Source organism: Ananas comosus, linkage group 22 (genome assembly GCF_001540865.1).
Source record: "Ananas comosus cultivar F153 linkage group 22, ASM154086v1, whole genome shotgun sequence".
Classification (NCBI taxonomy): Eukaryota; Viridiplantae; Streptophyta; class Magnoliopsida; order Poales; family Bromeliaceae; genus Ananas; species Ananas comosus.
This window is the reverse complement of record NC_033642.1, coordinates 6,720,132-6,740,770: the sequence shown is the minus strand read 5'-3', so window position 1 is coordinate 6,740,770 and position 20,639 is coordinate 6,720,132. Positions and strand designations below refer to the sequence as shown.

Below are 20,639 nucleotides of genomic sequence, written 5' to 3'. Positions count from 1 at the left end.
TAATTTTAGAACTACTTGATATCTAAGTAATAACTTTTTACGATCATGTTTGTATATTGGGTCAGGTCAGTAACTGAACATCATCATATACCAATCATGGTGAGTAAAAAATAGGGATGTCAGTGGATCGAATTTGGCGCGGATTTTCCAAAACCGAACGGTACTCTCAATTCAAAATCTGAATCTGAACTCGAATCTGATGAGTTTTAAATATCCATATCCAAGCCTGAACCCAACCAAAAACCTGAAACCCTAACTTGAAAACCTAACCGAAACAATTATTTTTCTTTGCCATATTTCAAAATATATTACATTAAATCTATAATTTTAAAATACAAATTTAAATGTAACTTCAAGCATATAAATATAAGCTATGCTCCTATAATATCTATAAAATACCGGGACTCCGGTACTATATTCTTATTTTTGATCTTAGAGTGTTCAAATCAACAATCCATACCGTTAAAACTGATCTAGAGTATTTAAAATTTTTAGAAAACAAATTTTATACTTTTTCAATATAGGTTACTTTATGATCAAACAATTTCAAAACCGTTAATTTTCAATGGTTGCTATGGTGAGTTTGTAATTTAACGGTATAGAAAAATATAAATTTATTCAAATTTTGATAGAAAATACTTTAAATTATCTAAATCAAGGGCATCATCTTTGATCTTGAATTCAAAAGTCCTATTCTTAAATTTTAAAGATCGTTCAATTTCCACCATTCAATTTGCCTTAATTTACTTATTAAGTCAACGATATCGAAAAAAATTAAAATTTTATTTCTAACAACTTTATATACTCTAAATTATATTTAATAATGTGGATCATTGATTTGAGCACCCTAAGATCGAAAATAAGAATATAGTACCGGAGTCTCGGTATTATAGATAGTATAGTAACCTCATTCTATATGTATATCAATCAAGAGTAAATGCTTCTATACTTGTTTTTTTTTTTTTACCGTTGCAATTGATGTGTATTCAACCGGCTCAAAATTATAAATTTTTTTAAAATTGTGACTGCAATAAGTCACCAGAGTCACTTATAGTGGAGAAGCGACTATAGTGTTCACACCGTACCTCAAAAAAAATAAATATTTTGTCTATTTAATAACAATGGGCCATTTAGTCATTTTACAGTCTTACTATTATTTTTGAAGAATTTTTATTTTTTCTTTATTCTTTTTTTCTCTCTCTATTACTTTTCATAATTTGGTATTTCATATAAGTGAAAATTTCAAATGATTTAGATCCATATAATCATTGATTCAAACTTTAGTAAATAGTAATATAAAATCCCTCTAATTATAAATTCATCACTTTTTAAATTTTAAATTTGAATATTATATTCAAATTTACTTATATTAAAAATTTAAGTATTCATATAAACTAACTTTGAAGATATGGTAACAGGAATAATTGTTGTGATTTAGTCTATCTGGTTTAGGTTTGGTTGAGTTCGAAAATTGTGTCCAGTTTGAATTTATAGGATATAGGCATTTTTGATACCGTCGACGTATCGAAGATAAGTTTTGTGATGTTAGTCAGATTCGAAATCCACATTCCTAACTATTTTATTTTTACTCGACCAATAATTCTAATCTTTTTAATTTATATGTTTAAAATTATATTTAAAATATTTATTAGCTCTAACAGTTAAATTATCATTCTGTTTAAAATATTTATTATCTTTACCGGTTTCGGTTCAATAGGTTAAAATCAGATTCTTGATACAATAGGTCAAAGTCTGATCAGTCAAATCAATCGGCTCAATCTAGTTTTTAAATCATTGAATTAAAATTTAAATAGTAATATAAAATTCCTCTAGAGAAATCTAGTTGTATAAATCTTACTCTCTAAATTTTTTATGCATTACGTTTTAAACTGGTGTGAATAAACTGTACTTTAAATCTTGGTAGAAATTTAGTTTTTAAATAGTAATATGAAATTCCTCTAATTTAAATTTCACTTTTAAATTTTAAGTATTTAATTTTTAAAATTTAAAGTCGTCGTATTTAGAAATAAAATTATTTCTAAAATTTCTATAATTTAAATTAATGCATAATTTGAGAAGCACTAAAACATTTAAAGTAGATTCCTAAATTAATGCCTAATAATTGCATAAATTTGGTTAATCCATTAATTTCCTAAATTAGTGCTAATTAATGCATAAATTTAGGACCTCAATTAAAAGTTTCTTTAAATATTGTATTATTTAATTACCAAACTAACCTTGAATAAAATAATCCTTTTATCTGATAAGTATTAAAGTTACATTTTTACCCTCTATTAATCAACGGTTAAGATTTTTTTTATTTTTTTTTTAAAAAAAGTACCGAATTATTTCTCATCAATCAAATTTTGTATCGGGACCCAAATTCGTCGATTTTATATCTGTATCTAAAATTATATTCGTTTCGTTTTATATAAATCTATTTTATTTGGATTTAGATTTGAAAAAAATTTTGGATATCCGTATCCACCCACATTCCTTAGTAAAATGTGTGGGTACACACCTGGTGTACGTGGACAGTAGTAGCTTTCTCCTCATCAGTCAGAGTTCACCAATAAATGATTGGGTGGAAGCAAAAGGCACACTTCACCACACTCCACGCTTTGCTTTAAGCTCCTCCAGTTTCAACTGATACTTTGAGCTACTACATTTGCATTACACTGTTACTTCAGATGGGGACAAAACTCTATTTAAAGAGATAGATGGGGATCATCACTCTCGGCTGAGCCACTGTTTCTGCTACTATTGCAGCCACCGTTTGTCCCTAACCTTATTCGTCTATACAGAATCAGGTTAATTTAGTCGCGCATCAGATGATAACAATATATGGGGCCTAACTTAATTTTCAGAAGATCATTCATTTTATAGCTATTTTACTCCTAATATACTTAACTCTTACCGACCGTCTCTAGAGCAAGTGGTAAAAGACTTGGTGGTTGGTACCCGAGATCCAAGTTCGAATCCTAGTTGATTCACATTTCCAGCTAAGTTTATTTCTAAATAAAATAAACGAAGCGGATAACGTGCTACCTATCTCTCTCAAAAAAAAAAAATAAAAAAATAAAAATACTTAACTCTTTTACCCTCTTGGGCGTAATTATTGTCTAAAAAGTTATAGCTAGATTAAGAGTTTTAACTCTATAATATCTTATATATAGAATTAATTAATTGGGGTTTCACATTCTCTTCTTTTTTAAGTCCTGACGTTCTCGTCAGATTCAATACTAATAATCAACACCCCACTTTCCTGAGAGTCATCCATCCTAAAATTACTCGTCCTACCGCGACTCATCTCACACTTTCGGTTGATGATTGACTTTAACACCAACTGTGACGCCCCACTTTCTATGGGATCACCACCCTACGACTGCTATAATTCTAGTATGCTGAACTCTGTTAAGCTCTTGGGCTTAACTATCGTCCAAAATGTTATAGTCGAATTAAGGATTTTAGCCTAATTGTATCTTATATATAGAATTATCTTATACATAAAATTTTAGCCTAATAAATGAGCTAAAATATTTTGGTCTAGTGGTTTGGATCTAACAAGTTATTATTGTTAGTGGATCATCGTTATATTTAGTATCAGAGACGAATATCAGTCGAAAGTATAAAAGTGAACCACTTTTAGAATTTTAGATCACCTGATAATTCTAGCCTATATATTTGTGACCTTATATTAATATAGTTGTAATAATTTATTTATTTAATATAATCATGCTTTAATATTCAGAATTTTTTTTTTCCCAAATAACGATGAGGCGTAAGATCATTCGCAACTCGAAGTTTCGTGCATGTGCGGTGGATGTGAATAAGTTAAATAATTGGGGTCACTTTACTGTACTTTTATGGACTCAAACGAAAATGTTATGAAAATTTACCAACAAGTCCTCAATATTTAAGAACATTTTATGAAAATATCATAAATATTTTCCTTGCACTGTTGATCCTTATACTTTTGATTTCTCAGTTGGTCATTTCATATTTTATTTTAAACTTTAAAAGATAAAAAAAAAATACAATATCATGCACCCGGTGCCTTAAGGAGTTTAACGCACACGTATTTTATCTTCATTTTTTAATTCTTATAATTTACAGAGTTACGGCATTTTTTACTTAGAAGTTAGACAATTATTTAGTAGATACATATTGTACAAATATATAGACGAATCAAATAACAATTACATGTAAAATTCTTTTCTATCACATTTATATATTTTATATAAAAATAATTGTATCTAATCAAATACCTTTCTGTTGCATAAAAGTATAAAAACAAATTCTTTAAAACACATTTTCAATACAAAATTACTATATTGCTCAAATTAGATATTTTACAATTCGCCGTGGCACAATATGATTTGTTCGGAATATATTTTATGTGTTATAAGTATTAAAAAGAAATTCTTTCATCCATTTTTATTTGAGTATCCAATCTTTTAAAAGTTTGATTTTGGCATCCAATTGTTAAATTTATTAAATTTAAGTCATTTGATGATTCTTTTACTACAAATACTTTGAATAGAATTATAGTCGCATGAATTATATAAAAAATATGCTAATCAAGCTTTCTATAAGTAAATTACTAATTCAAAATTTGAAATATTAGTCATTAAATGGCACGAATAAAATGAATTACAAGATTAAATAGCAAATTTTAAATTTTAAAAGGTTAGATGGTTGAATCAAAATACATTATAGTTCGAATAAGTTTCATAAATTTTTACTGAAAAAGTAATAAAGATATATATATTTTTTTTTCATCTTTTTGTTAATTTGTTAATATGAGAACTGAGATGAAACAAACAAAAAAATTGAAAAAACCTTAGCATCAAAGTCATTAACTTCCATCAAACAAATAAGGGTGAAAAATAACTTTTGGATTGGAAATTGAATCTGTTCGGAATAGATTTGTTCGGATTAAATTAAGGCTCATAATATTCTTTGGATTTTTAGTATTTATAAAAAAAAAAAAGTTGACAAGACAATGACCAATTTTTGACCCTTGGATAAATAGAGTGTAAGATTTACACTCCTTTTGAGTATATCAGTAGCATTACTCATATTTTTAAGAATAAAATATATAAGACGGTCTGAACTTTAGTTCTTCACAAGTAGGCTCCTAAACTTTTAATTTTGACAATTACATCTCTGAAACATTATCAAATAGTGCAATAGGTCTTACTTTTTTAGTGAACTTACTAATTACAAGTTGTTTTAATTGGACGTCATGTACATAATCCTGTAAGATTTTAAAATATGTATATATAATATATAAAAATTTCTTCCAATTGTGATAATTTGGTATGACAAGTAAAGAATAAGTTAAGCCAAGCTTAATTTTTATCGCATTTTTTATATAATAAAGAATACAAAAATATATCTGTTTGTACTTTAAAGCCTTATAAGACTATGTTTGACTAAAACTATTGTGTAATTAATAACTTTAATTGAGAAGAGGGACTTAGTGAACTATTTGATAAAGTTTATGAGACGAAATTGTCCAAATTAATAGTTTAGAGACCTACTCAAAAAAGAACTAAAGTTCAGAAGGTCTCTGTACATTTTACCCTATTTTTAAATTACTTTAATTCAACTTAAGTCATTTTTAATAGGGTAATAGGGTTAATTTCATAAAACTCCCTGTAAAAGTGTCGAATAGCAAATAAATCACTACAAAGCTTAAGCATTCAGATTTATTCCTCCAAAAATTCTATAATTTGCGAATATATCTCTCCAAAAGTTCTGATATATTCATATTTGTTCGTATTGTTTGATTCGCCATTAGTTTTTTAATAATCGGTGCGTAGAATAACTATTTTACCGTTACAAATTTATTCCTGGCCGAAAAAACATATCTTTCTTTTTTTCTCTCTCCTCTCTCCTTGTCTTCGCTATCGCCCACAACATACCTCATCTTCGGGCCTCGCCTTCGATGCCACCATCCCCGCCAATCTCGGCATCACCACAAATAAAGAGAAGAGGATGAAAAAGATGACGAGTCTCAATATTACAATACAATTAAATATATATAAAGCATAAAAAGGTCATTTTACTATTTACCTAACCGTGATTAGCTTTTTTTTTATTCATAATTATCTAAATTATAACAACAGAAAGGTATATTTACATACGGAAGAACTTTTGAAAGAATAAATTTAATAACTTAAATTTTATAAAAACTTATTTACTACTTAATATTCTTATTATAGAAAGTGGCATGCAACTATTCCATTTTTTTTGTATTTTTTTTAATATGGAAGTCATTTTCAGGTGAACTGTAGTGCAATTTTCCGGTCTCTTTCCGACGTTCTTGATTTCTCTTTTTGCCCTGCTGCTGATAATTTTTTTTTTTTTTTTTTTTTTTGTGTCCCTTTTGTCCTGTTTTGCAAAGGAGGGCTAATTATTATTTAAAGCAAGTTGCTATTCAAGTGGGTCTCAATTACATTATGCCCGTGTTGGCTTAAAGCAACCGACCACTCCTGCTATCACTATCTCGCCAAAAGTAGTAGTAGACGAGTAGTAGCTCTGCTTCTATTTGATGATTGATACATATACAAGTGAACAGCATATTTATATTTCATTTATGGGAAAACTTCAAAAACCCCCCCTGTGATTTCGTAGTTTCTCAGTTTGCCCCCCTGTAGTTTAAAATGTATCAATTTGTTCCCCTATGGTTTCGTTTTTATCTTTTCGGTAGCTTTTTCATTAATATTTCATTAAATTATATACAAAAAATTTCAGATACCTATTTAGATTTATCAAATATTCACTTTAGTACTCTTTAATTTTAACTTTATCACTGATTTAAGAAAAAAAATAATGAAATTGATAAGAAAAAGAGAAAAAAGAAACCACAGGGAGACAAATTGATACATTTTAAACCACAGGAGGGGCAAAGTGAGAAACTACGAAATCACAAGGGGGTTTTTTGAAGTTTTCCCTTCATTTATTAACTTACATCTTATTATTATGTTACAAGAAGCTAGTTTGGCATTATTATTATCATTTTTTTTTTTTTTTGCACTTTTATGAACATAAGTTTCGCATCGTCGGGTAATCTGACGGATGAATGCTCTGATGGATGATTAGCTGGATCGCGCGAGAGAAATGATTACCTACCTTCGAAATAAAATATTAACTAAAATACAGAATATTTTATTATAAATACCCATTTTTTTACCTTTTCACCCCGGCTTTCAATCGAGCTCCGTTGCCACCTATTTATTTTCGATGATAGAGCCTCCGAATCGATGACCGGCACTGTTGAATATGATCTATACCACTTGAAGTATTTGGAAACTAAATTTTAAATCTTTTCGACATCATTGACCCAAAAGGTTTCAAAATTTATAATTTTTAATAATCGATATAAAACGTTTTTTTGTTTAACGGTGTAAAGATATCCAAATCAATTAAATTTTGATTAAAAAATTTTTAAAATTACTTAGAACAAGTCGATCTTGATTACAAGATTCCTATTATCACTTTTTAGATGATGTTCATTTTCAGCCTTTAATTTTTGTGTCCACTTGATGGCCAACTGAACGATGTCGATAAAGCATGAAATTTGATTTCTAGAAGCTTCAAATAGTATAAATCATATTCAACGGTGCCGATCGTGGATTTGAAGGCTCCATTATCATCGAAAATAAATGTGTGGCATCAGAAAGAAATTGAAATATGCGTAATAAATAAATTACCAAAAAAAGATCTGGTCCAAAGACCTCTACATATCTTGTCAACCAAGCAAATCCGGATAATCTATTGATGGCCATACATAAAACAGAGAGTAGCAATTACAGGCCCTCATTGATGAGGAGAATGATGTGAGAGGACTAAATTGTAATTGAAATTTTATAAAGTCGAACAACAACGTTATCTGGTGATAAGGCTTGCTACTGACACAGACAATTTTTCGCCGTCCAAGCAAATAATCTTGTTTAACAAAAGAAACTTGATTGCGACGACGAATAAACATTACCAGAAAAAGAAAAAAGAAAAGATGGATACCAAAAATAAAAGTAGGATGAAATGAAAGCTGGGGACCAGCTATGATCCTGATGTTTTCGCACACACGGCTCCGGTTATATGCAGTTCATTGCAGACAATAAGATTGAGAAATGAAAACCCAATCACATAGCGAAAATACTATAATCTTTAGTACATGTGGAGATTATAGATATAAACCCTGGAACAGTACATGTAGAGATAAAAGCAGTGGAAAAAACTTTTAATATCTATAAATGAGGATTATACCACACAACAACAACAACTTAAAATATAAATACAGAAAAGAAGAAAAGGGTAATACGCACAATCAAGAGAGCTCTAAGGACTCGACAACTCTTCGGGCCTGGATGCGAAGGGCCGTCTGCCTCTGCTCTGCATCTAGGGTTGAACCAAACTGGCTCGCGGCCCAAATAAGAGATGCACACTTCTCTCCTAGAAGCCGCCTTATATCTTCCTGTATGTTCGCCAAGGGAGAGTTCTCCTTCCCATTTAGATTTCCGATGAGTAGCAAAAGGAACTCACCGCATTTTAATCTGCACCCGAGAGAAAGGGAAAAAAAAAAAAAAAACCACAGGCAATTAGAAGCTAGGTCCCAGACACACGCAGATGTTTTTGAGAGCATAAATAGGTCTCAAATTAATAAGAAAATGTTCGAATAAATTTTGGGTCGCGAGACCATATATGGTTCTTTCTCCATATTTTACGGGATAAATGCACCAGAACAATCTGAACTTGTTCTGAACTCGCGCCTATTCGCAGATAGTCAACTAAACTTTAAAAATTTTGTAATTTGCCACCAAAACTACTAATTTTTTTTTTTTTTTTTTTTTACATTTAGCTCCCTCATTATTTTTTTTCTCAAATAATCCTATAAAATTTATAAATATAAAATTTATATTTGCAAAGATGTGTANTTTAGCTGCCTAAGTCTGTATTTTATCAATTCAAAGTGAGGAGCAATCGCTAAATGGTTAAGAAACAACAATGGATGCACATCAGCAATATAGCAAGAGTCTTTTTCGCGTTAAACTTTAATCTTGCAGTAAAGAAATTACTCTTTATCATTTAATTTGTTAAAAATCCAAAGTGATAATTATGGTCAACTTTATCCAAATGAACGATTTCTGGCATCAAGAAGAGTCATCTATACCAACTGCAGGTGTGTCCTTTATTGTTTCGTCACCATTTGGCTAATATAAGCGCCTGTTTCGCTTTGCAGATGCGCCCGTGTTTGTGGCAGGCAACCGCAAGACCAAGCCTTTTTGAGAAAGCTCCGATTTCAGAGCTTTCTCGAAAGCTCTGCCATGCGGTCACGAGCGGGCCGCACCGCCAGGCCAAACATGGTCCAAGTCTCCTCAAATTGATGAGTTATAGATTTAGGTGGTTAATTTGCAAAAAAAAAAGGCAGTGAATCTGAAATTTTCAAGTTTGGATGACTGTGTAAACGGGCAAAAGTTCAAGTGGCTCTAGCGCATTTAAGTCCATATATAAAATAATAGATGACGCTTTGTGGGGCCCATGAACGGCAATGACTATAGAGTTGGAAATAAGACGAGCAGTCCACACGTCTTTCTTTTGCCCATATGTCATCCCTTTCTTCCTCACGATTTCCAAGCGCAAGTCCTCAAAATATTTATGAAATAATAGGAGTCCAGAATATTTAATCCAAATATGGAGTCTAATGTGCTGTAATTTTCAAATGTATGTTTAATAAAAATAGAAGTGTTTCTGCATGCCCTTGTCTATCATCCGTTTTCATTTCTTATATTCATCTATTTGTTTCCTCCTTCTCTGTTTCATCCTTTTGGACGCATCTTCATCACCTCCTTGACTTCTTCAACTATGCAAACTGAACCAAATATTCATTTCCTAGCTATTAACTCGCCTGATGCATGTAGTCTTAGACCCTCTCATTTAAGCCTTCAAATTGCAAGTATATCATGACTTATGAGTATTTTTTTTAGCAACATGAAAATGCATGTTTCTAGTAGTTCAAAGTTGCATTTCAGAAAGAAAAACTAAAATTTACTTAGTATAAGGAGGAGGCGACTTTGAATTGCACTAACTATAAGGAGATGCCCTTATTTATGTAATTGGACACGACCCTGATCTGTCTGACTAAATAAAAACTTTTCTTTTCATTTCTTCTTTTCTTCGAAAGTATATATGGGCAAGAAAAGTCATACTTTCTCAATTAACATCGATATAATCGCAATAGCAAAAACAACTAGGCAAAACAAATAAAATGAAATATGAAGACAGAAGGAAACAAGATTTTACATAGTACAAGGAAAAAGATAACTTAACTTAAAGATAATCAGAACTGACCTTAGAATTTCGTCTGCTTGCTCGTCCTTTATAAGCTCCGCAATTTTTTCAACCCCATGGCATTCCGCAAAATCCTACAAAATGAAATTCATTCACCAATATGAGAGAGAGAGAGAGAGAGAGAGAGAGATTGCCTCTATCACAGGCATAGTTCAATCGTAGAGCCTCATAGGCAGATAATTCATCAATTAAGTCATAGTTGGTTCCTTCGTCAACCACGATGAGATGGATAGGATAAAACGAGTGAGCAGTGTTGAAAAAGAATAAAGGTTTAGTGATTCAAAGTCCGCATTCATGAGAGCGGATTATCGAATCTGATAGGGTCAAACAAGAATGTTTGATGGGATTATCAAAACCCACCTAAAAAGTTGGAATTGAACAGGATTGAAATCAAGCACACCTTTGGAGCCGACTGGACTCTCCCTGCCTCCATGGCACAAGAACCTCACACTCCGATTGCATTTGTCTTATCCTATCCTATCCAATCTTGGGTGCCAAATAGGCCCATTAGGGTTTCTTTCTCAAGATACAACTTGAAATACTTATTAAAGGAGACAACTAACAGAGACTAAACGAAGAGACCTATAATCAGCTTCAGATATTGGCAAAATGTGAGACAACTTGTAATCTCAAGGCTGTGCCATTTGGAAATTTAGCATTGTTTCATAAGCAAACTACTAAACTTTCAGAAGCTCCATCTGTTAGGTTTTTATGCACGTCAACTAAAAAGTCGACCATTTTTTGTTGAATTTAACAATTATGTCCACTCAGCCAGTTTCAGTTTACATATTGGTGGCACAAATAATCACCTATCTTTGAGAGCATGAGAAGACAAATCAAATTGCCTAGTACGAGCGCCATGAGATAATTATACCACCAAGAAACCTTTTGTTAAATTGAAAGTTAATAAGGCCCAACCATGTTGCAAATAATCTAAAAAGATGGGAGGGGTGTAATTGTTAGCAATAAGGAAGAATATTAAATCGTCCATCAAAAGCTTGATCATCACGAGCATATAGAACAGGCTAGGACATGTTTATCACCACAACTGACTACAAAGTAACAAGATAGGATAGGGATTACACTTTAGAAACAACCGCTTAAATATCAAAACATAAAAAATGAAACATGATTATCCAGTAAGAAATATCAAAATGATAACTGCAAATGTTATAATTAGAATCAATCAATGTTTTTTGCACACACGTCTCATTCATTTTAAGGTAACAAGCAAATCTGCTTCGAAAGGTGTTGCATCTACCACCTCATTTGCAGTAAGGCGCTGTTTGGTTCCTCAAAAAAGTATGGAAAAAGTTCCTCTAAAAAAGGTTTTCTGTGGACAATTCCTTTTTCAGTTTTCGGTCCGTTGGATTCCAAGAAAAATTAGCTTTTTTGGGAAGCTTTTATTTTTCAGATTTTATGGAAAACTAGTATTTTTGGGGCCTAAAAAAATTGGAAAACGAAAACACTAGTTTTCCATAAAATCTGGAAACAAGTTTTCCGAAAAAGCTAGTTTTCCTTTAAACCAAACGGACGAAAAACTTAAAAAGAGATTTTCGAAAAAAAGTATTCCACAGTTTTCCGTAGAACTAAACAGCCCCTAATTGATAGAGAAGGGAAAATCTGTGTGAATGTGATCATAATGCTGTAATCTTTTCCTATGAAAAGTAGCTTGATGGATGTCATATATACATTGGTCTGCCCTGAGGACTAGTGAGCCAAAAAAGAAATCTCTAATTAACAGTGTTAGAATGGTAGCATACCATCTGATTGGAGGAAGACTCCAACATTAATGCTATTAGAGCATCCAAGCATGCCTCTTGTTCAGGTATTCCTCGGTTTGATAATATATTCACAAGTACCTGCACCAGATGAACATTCTTAGCTTCTTACTAGAATAGGAAATTAAGCACGAGTCCAGAATTTCACATGATTTCATCAATGCTATTTAGAAGCTTTAATATGACAAAATAAGTGCATGCAAGCATTTTTTTTTCTCAATAGTTTGGTCAAACATCTACAAGAATTTCCTTTCTCAATAGTTTGGTCAAAACATCAGCACTGTGCATGATCACCTAATCCTGTTGCAGCTAAGTTAAATTTATCATTAAGCTTTCAAAAGGTTTGATCTAGATTTTAGATTCCCACTGATATTTCAATTGTCAAACTGACCATTCCCTAGAACACGGTCGAATTTTCACCCTAGAAATCTTTCTTCCGAGTATGCCAGACTTCAAACTACAAAATGAAATAAGCTATGATAATGTCAAACTTATATTTTTTTCATTTATATTAGTTTCTCATTCTCATTATTAGCATTAATTTTAAATTCTCAACTACCAGGACATGAAAAAAAAAAATCCTTCACCAACAGAACTGGCAATACTAAAACTAATTCCGTGACTCTCTAACTAGAAGTGAACCGACCTTTAGATTTCTGAAAAAAGAAAAGAAAACAAAGACATAGAGATATACTAGCATTTGCATTCAGGATTAAGCATATAACACCTAGCAAGCTGTACCTTAACTGCCTTGTATTTGTAGGCCAAAGCCGCACTTCCACTATGTAAAAGACAACAACCTTCTAAAACTCTAAGAGCAAGTGCAACTTCAGAGTCTGTCGGAGGACTAGTAATCTTCACCGGCTCCACTCCAAATATGTGATTCAGAGTCACATCGGGGTTCTCTTTGCGCGGATGCAAAGTATTCTGAAATAGAACAGGAATCACTGTTACAGAACATAACCTTGTTAGTAGGAGAACTTCTTCCAAAGATCTTAGTCAGGAGTAAAAAGGATACATTATGACAATCTATCATAGGAGAAACTAGCATTCCAGGTATAAAGCTAAGCATCAGGTAACATCTGAAACAGCCAAGGCAGGCTAATCTAAATTAAAGAATTAAACTTCGAAGCTCAAGAATAACTGGTGTATTCTACAGCTTAATCAGGGCAAAATAATGCATAACCAAAAAAGCAAAAAAAATTACTCGCCAACTAGCATTACAGACTGCTTTCTCGAGTCTCAACAAATTTACACCCCTCAGTAGTTAGGCACCAAATTCTGTTAGGCAGACAAGGAAGACCAAACCGACTTAAACTTAATGATATTACATAATCATCAGAAGCTATTTAACCGAAAAGTTGAGCTATTAGCTTTGGGTCCAATATCAATGTATCCAGTACTAATGTATCAAACGTTAAATTGTTTTCTCATCTTTTTATATGGGATTGTTCTTCACCTATAAACTAGATGTCATGAACACAGACACGGGACATGCGACATGACACGACTCGAACATGACGACTCGACAGCTTCCGAAAAATTAGGACATGAACATAGGATGGACACCGCTAATAAATTATAATGTTATTAATATAATAGTATATATTTATTATGTATAGAGTACTAATTTTGCTAAAATATTATTATATTTCTCATACGAATGAAAATTAATAAAATTCTCATTGATTGTTCATATATTTTAAGGAAAGAAATTCTCCACGATAAAAAAATTGTATGCATTCATCAAAAAGCCAAAATATTTATCATCTTATATTATATATGCGTAAAAGAAAGTAAAATAAAAACGCATTTTTTAATAACATGCGCTATGGACCTGCATCGTATTCGACACGGACACGCGAGATTTATAGAAGTGTCGTGATACATAGCCTATGAAACACCAATAATCGCCTGCTAACATGTGAATTAGCCAACTACCCGCTGATTCCCATACACTACTCCTCACCAAGCTTTGTACCGACTTACTCAACTTTTTATCCCCATCACTGCTCTACACAAGTCATCACAAACACATTCATCTAGGCCTATGTGCCTAACTCACGCTTTGGTGCACCAAACCAACATACGCATGCCGTAACCTAGGGCCTTACTCTATTGAGTAAATCATACGGCTATGCTACATTAGTTGTTACCATGACTCCACCCCAACAGCCGGTATGTCCACAGGAGCCACCAATTGGCCGCACCATACCACATTATTACCACTTACTAGAGCAGTCGAGTACCTTTAGGCCGCCTGCTTTGATACCAATTGGCAGGGAGAGAAGGAAGCCAAGCCCACATTAGAAGCAATTCAACTATGGGACTACTCTTCACAAGTGATTAACCCAAAAAATTCTATTAATCAACAAATTCTCCAGGGCAAGGTCAGTTAAACAGATGGGGACAACAATCTACCTAATATCTCTTCCTTCTTAGTTTAGAGTCCTCCTTGAAAGACAATACCCCAGAGCTCGAATCAGTTCACACAAGTCTCATTACACTTCCCATGCAAAGAATCTCCCTAGCTGAAGATTCCAAAGTTATGATGAGCGAAAGCTATGATTGCTTCAAGCTACTAACCTCCGATGATGCATTTCAAGTTAGAGCAACACTCTGTAGCCAATCCTTTAACTGCAATGTTCATCGGAGAGATGTCTTTTGCTGGGGGTCATATACTCAACACAAAATGCTAGAGAATCATTCTTAAATTGATCGCTAGCTGGACCACAAAATCCGTCATAATTATTCCATGGAGCCTTCTTCAACTTTTGATTTACTGCCTTATACAGCAACGCTGATATGACACCCTAGTTCTATTTATGAGATATAATAGGACTAACCATTTTAATCAGACCATAGTATTTTGGGTGGTGGTTAGTCCCAAGAGGTTAAGAGGGTTAAGCGCGCTAGAGCTAGTCAAAAGAAAGATAACTCTCTAGGAAGCGGGCGTCGTATTTGGTATCACAACCAATCACCATCCGGAAATGTGAGATGAGTCTCGGCTGAACCAGAGTTATACAGGCAAAGCGTGACTCCCTAGCTGATAACCATTGTGGGTGGCGCGCGGCTCCCCATAAGGTCGGCTAAAGGCTAACGAGATTAGTCTCACTTCGCCTGATGCTTGAGCCTGACAAGAAGGAGGAGGATTGCGACACCCCCAGGATTTTAAATAGCCCTATATATGAAATATAATAGGACTAACCCTCTTAATCCAGTTGTAGCATTTTGAGTGTTGGCTAGGCCCAAAAAGTTATGAAGGTTAAGTATGGTAGGGTTAGAGTAGTCTTAGAATGAGTGACCCTCTGGGAAGCAGGGCGTCTCAGCTGATCAAGCGCTCTGCCTGTTTAGCAGCCAGGCGTACGAATTTCACACTGGCACCCCCAATAATACACGCGCCAATCTTCCAGGGCCTATTAGGATCCATGAACATACATCGTTCGGCAAACATCCTTAAACGGCTATGAGGGCATTGAAAGGGTCCAATAACAAATCAATTTGGAAGGGCGAGAGAAATCGAGAGGACTATGGAAACCCTAGACTGGAAGAAGGAAAGGCGAGGAAGAGAGAAACCTTGGAGGTCGGGGAGGGACTGGGAGTGGCGGAAGAGGCGGAGGGACTCGTCGGAGGCGGCGGCCGCGGCGGAGGAGCGGAGGAACTTGAGGAGGCGGCGGAGGCCGCGGGTGCGGAGGAAGGAGAAGTCCGCCTGGGCGTCGCGGAGGCCGGAGCGGAGGGCCAGCGTCACCTCCCGGTAGACCCGCCGCCGGCTCAGCGCCGCCACCAGATCCCCCACCGCCGCAGCCGCCGCCGCCGCCGACTCCTCCCCGTCCGCACCCGCCGGCGGAGGCCCCGATCCCGAGGCCTCGCCGCCGTCTGCCTCCGCCTTCCGGATCATTCCACTGGCGGACGAGTCCCTCAGTGAGGGAAGGCTGCTGCTGGGTGCCTCTTTCGCGATCGAGGGCGTAGTCGCAGATGATTCACATGTTTGTTTCCCCGTAATTATTATCATCATCATTAATTAATTTAAGCTTGAAAATGAATTTTAATTAACCAAATTTAAATTTTTTTTTTTTTTCTGTTGGCCAATATTTTAAAACTAAAATAGTGATTTTGCATTAAAAAATATTATTAGTTTTGCAACTTTGTAAATATGGGTCGCTTTTTTGAATTCACAAAAATTTCTAATTTTAAATTTTTTTAACATTATATTTAAAATTTTGCCTTATTATTTTAATATTTTAACTTTTAGTTTGAAATTAAATTATAAATTTAATTTTATATTTTGAGGTGAAAACTCATTTGTAAATTATTTTTATATTTTGTATTTTAATTTGAATTTTAATTTTAATTTTATTTTGACCAATTTGCAAAAAAATATTCAATAGTTTTGAGATTTTGTAAAATTAGGCCACCATTTTGGATTTTGCAAATTTGGTTCAAATTTTTAAAAAATCGATCAAAATATTCTTATTTCTTTCTCTCTCTCTTTTTTTTCTCATTTTTTTTTTTTATTTTCTTCGAAGAAAGTAGCGGAGGCGGAGGCGGAGGCGGCCCGCCTCGCCTTCTACCCCATGCGCCCTCGCCCTCACCCGCGCCTTCGCAACCCGCGTCCTCCTCACCTCCGACCCCATTAGGGCTGCACTCGTCGCCGCCCTATAGGACCACTACAAGAAATATCATATTTCTTGGCCGTCAAAACTGCCAGCAAAAGTAGCCAAAACTGCTACTAAAGATCAATCTTGGCATTTTCTAAATTGCCAGTAATGCAACTGTCGGCAAAAATAAATTGCCGGCAAAGCAATATTTACTGGCAATTTGAAGTGCTGATAAATAGTAATTACTGGCAATTTGAAGTGCTAAAAATACTATTTATCTTGGCAATTTATATGCCATCAAATGAGAAACTGGTGGCTTTTTCAATAACTAGCAAATAATTATTTCCTGGCAATCCAAATTACCATCAAAACTATTATTTGGCAACAGCTAAAATCACCAACAAAAATATTATTTCAAACAATCTAAAATGCTAGCAAATAGTATTTTCCACTAGTTCAGAAAATCACAAAAAGAATTTATTTTTTTAATTATTCACCAATAAATGTCACAATTTTCTCTTTAGCGTCAAAGAGTCATTCAATACTAGAAGTTCATCAATTTTATATACTGAAGCAAGCAGGTCAATATATTAAGTAAATTTCATTGATATAAAAAGTTTTACATTATAATCTATAGGCCACAGGTACTTTAAAAATAAGTTTAAGCCAAGACTTGATTTAAACTATTAACAATTGAGCCATACAATAAAAAAGACTTCAAAAAAAATTTTATATAAACTGTTTGAAACTCAAAAGGTCTGAAACAACAAATACAATATCTATAAGCCACTCAAAACAAAAAAAAAATGTTTGCATAACATGCCAATCAATTGGCTTCAAAGCGGCTATCTCCAAAACATTCTTAAGATCACATAGCTTCTTCATCTTCCATCTTCTTTAACCTATCACAATGGAAAAAAGATAGTATTCAATTATCTAGTTCATATTTTGTATGAAAAGAATAGTTGATTAATATATATAAACATAAACATAAAACTTACAAGAAAAGAAGGCCAAGCAATTGATTTTCGAGCAGCATCACCGATTGTCTTCAAATTTTGGAAATTACGAATCAGGCTCTCATTGGGCATTATAGCAACCTCAACATAGACCTCCCAATACTGTTGGCCTAGTCGTTCTCCTCCAACTATAGTAGATGGGTCTCTACTAAATAGAATTCCTCGTGCGACATGACGATGAGGTTTTCCAAGAGACATTAATGTCACTTCTTTTCCACCCTATATACCATGTTCAAGCATTATAAATGACATTTTATGACAAATATGTAATTAGTTAAACATAGTTGAAATGTTGTAAAAAGATTCAAAATTATAACTTACTTCATCTCGAGATATTTCTTATTGCGATCTCATTTTCTTGTAATGTATCTATAATATTGAGAGAATTTATTCAAAATTAAGCATTAGAATACATATTTATCACAAATTAAATCATCAAAAATGAATTTGGAGAGTGTCTACATAATTTGCTATGAAATAATCTAAAAACAAACCCTATGAGTCGGAATTGCATGAGTGGATGATGACGACGAAGACCATTCCTCTCTTTCAAGTTTGTTGATACCGTCTTCATTTGCATTGGTAAAGTTCTATAGATTTAATAGTTGAACAAATTAAACAAAAAAATTAAAATTATATGTACAAAATACATAAGAAATGGTAAAACTATACCTGTCTAGTGTTCATAGAATTAGATTGGTGAAAATCATTTGGGCTTCGTTGCCAAGCATCCATCTTCGCTTCCATTTTTGCTAAATTCTTATAAATATAAAAATAAAATTATATAAAATTATATATATATATATATATATATATATAATTTTATATAATTTTATTTTTATATTTATAAGAATTTAGCAAAAATGGAAGCGAAGATGGATGCTTGGCAACGAAGCCCAAATGATTTTCACCAATCTAATTCTATGAACACTAGACAGGTATAGTTTTACCATTTCTTATGTATTTTGTACATATAATTTTAATTTTTTTGTTTAATTTGTTCAACTATTAAATCTATAGAACTTTACCAATGCAAATGAAGACGGTATCAACAAACTTGAAAGAGAGGAATGGTCTTCGTCGTCATCATCCACTCATGCAATTCCGACTCATAGGGTTTGTTTTTAGATTATTTCATAGCAAATTATGTAGACACTCTCCAAATTCATTTTTGATGATTTAATTTGTGATAAATATGTATTCTAATGCTTAATTTTGAATAAATTCTCTCAATATTATAGATACATTACAAGAAAATGAGATCGCAATAAGAAATATCTCGAGATGAAGTAAGTTATAATTTTGAATCTTTTTACAACATTTCAACTATGTTTAACTAATTACATATTTGTCATAAAATGTCATTTATAATGCTTGAACATGGTATATAGGGTGGAAAAGAAGTGACATTAATGTCTCTTGGAAAACCTCATCGTCATGTCGCACGAGGAATTCTATTTAGTAGAGACCCATCTACTATAGTTGGAGGAGAACGACTAGGCCAACAGTNACTAAAAATTAAATAATAAAAATTTATATTATATATATAATTATTTATTTATTTATATAAATATAAATTATATAAATATAAAATATATGTATTCGAACTTTTTTCGAGCCGAACACGACCTGGCTCGCGAGCAGCGAGCTGGATTGCCACCCCTAGCGTAGAGGAGGGCGAGGGTGAGGGGGAGAGCACACGGGGCAGAGGTCAGGCGGGGGCCGCCTTCGCCCCCGTCGCCTTTTTTAAGGAAAATTTATTTTAAAAAAAAGAACGTGAGAAAAAAAAGAGAGAAAAAAATAAAAAAGAAGTAAGAGAAATTGGAAAAAGAAGATAAAATTATACTATTTTAGAAGAACGATGCACTGTTATAAACGTAAGTTGTATTCTTTAAAATAAAAATTACACACTTTAAACGAAAATTGCACTCTTTGAGAAATGGCTATACAATTTCTCAAAAAACAGTATAACTATCTCCCAAAGAGTGCAATTTTTATTTAAAGAGTATAACTTTTATTTTAAAAGGTACGATTTATATTTATAATAGTGCAACGTTCTTCTAAAATATTGCAACTTCATCTTCTTCTTTCTTCTTTTTTAGTTCTTTTTTTATTATTCTCTAATTTTTAGCCTTTAGTTTTTGTTTTTTGTTTTAAGCAAACAGAAGTGCTTGACCAGAGATGCTCTTGTGCACTCCCTGCTTTCCTTGCCTCCGACCACACTGAGGCCGCGCTTGCCGCCTCCCGTCGTCGTTCTCTTATCCATCTCCACCTCGCTCCTCGCCTACTCCGGGTGGGCGTGGTGGGCCACGTGCTCCCTCCTTCACTGGTGCACTTTTCAGCATTAAGAAGTGCTTTCTCTTTGTCATCGGTGGTGGTGGTGAGGACGCGGGTTTCCAGAATGGGTTTGGTGAGTGAAAAATCTGCTGCATTGGAGATGAAGGGCAAAGGCAGAGGAAGAAGACGCGGTGCCGTCCTCGTTACCGTCGTTGGGGGTCACAGAGGTGATGCAGGAGGTTCGGAAAGAAAAAAAACAAAAGCTCAGCAGGGTCAGAGACAAGAAGGGCAGGATGAGCAGGCGCAAACGAGGGCGCATGGGGTGGAGGCAAGGCGAGACGTTTCGAAGGGCGACGACGAGCGCAGCTTCGGCGAGGTCTGAAGCAAGGAGGGCGGCATGTGTGCAGGCGCGGGAGAGGGTGCGTGAGTGCTGGCGAGGGCGAGGGAGTGCAGAGTAGAGGCGAGGTGGGTCGCCTTCGCCTTTGCCGCCCTCTTCGAAAAGAATAAGAAAAAGAACGTGAGAAAAAAAGGCCTTTCAAACATATGTTCTCCCATAAGTGCATAAAAATATAATTCAATTAATTTGTATTAATAATTGGCCCAAA

General features: G+C 33.8%; 1 protein-coding gene across 1 annotated transcript; it reads right to left on the bottom strand.

Annotated features, from left to right (window-relative positions):
* Positions 8,135–16,142, bottom strand: LOC109727612. The gene is made up of 5 exons (XM_020257770.1): positions 15,717–16,142; positions 12,882–13,087; positions 12,123–12,221; positions 10,360–10,433; positions 8,135–8,564 (listed from the first exon to the last, which is right to left on the bottom strand). Exons 1-5 carry the CDS (start codon positions 16,036–16,038, stop codon positions 8,339–8,341), a joined length of 927 nt encoding a protein of 308 aa, XP_020113359.1. The 5' UTR covers positions 16,039–16,142; the 3' UTR covers positions 8,135–8,338.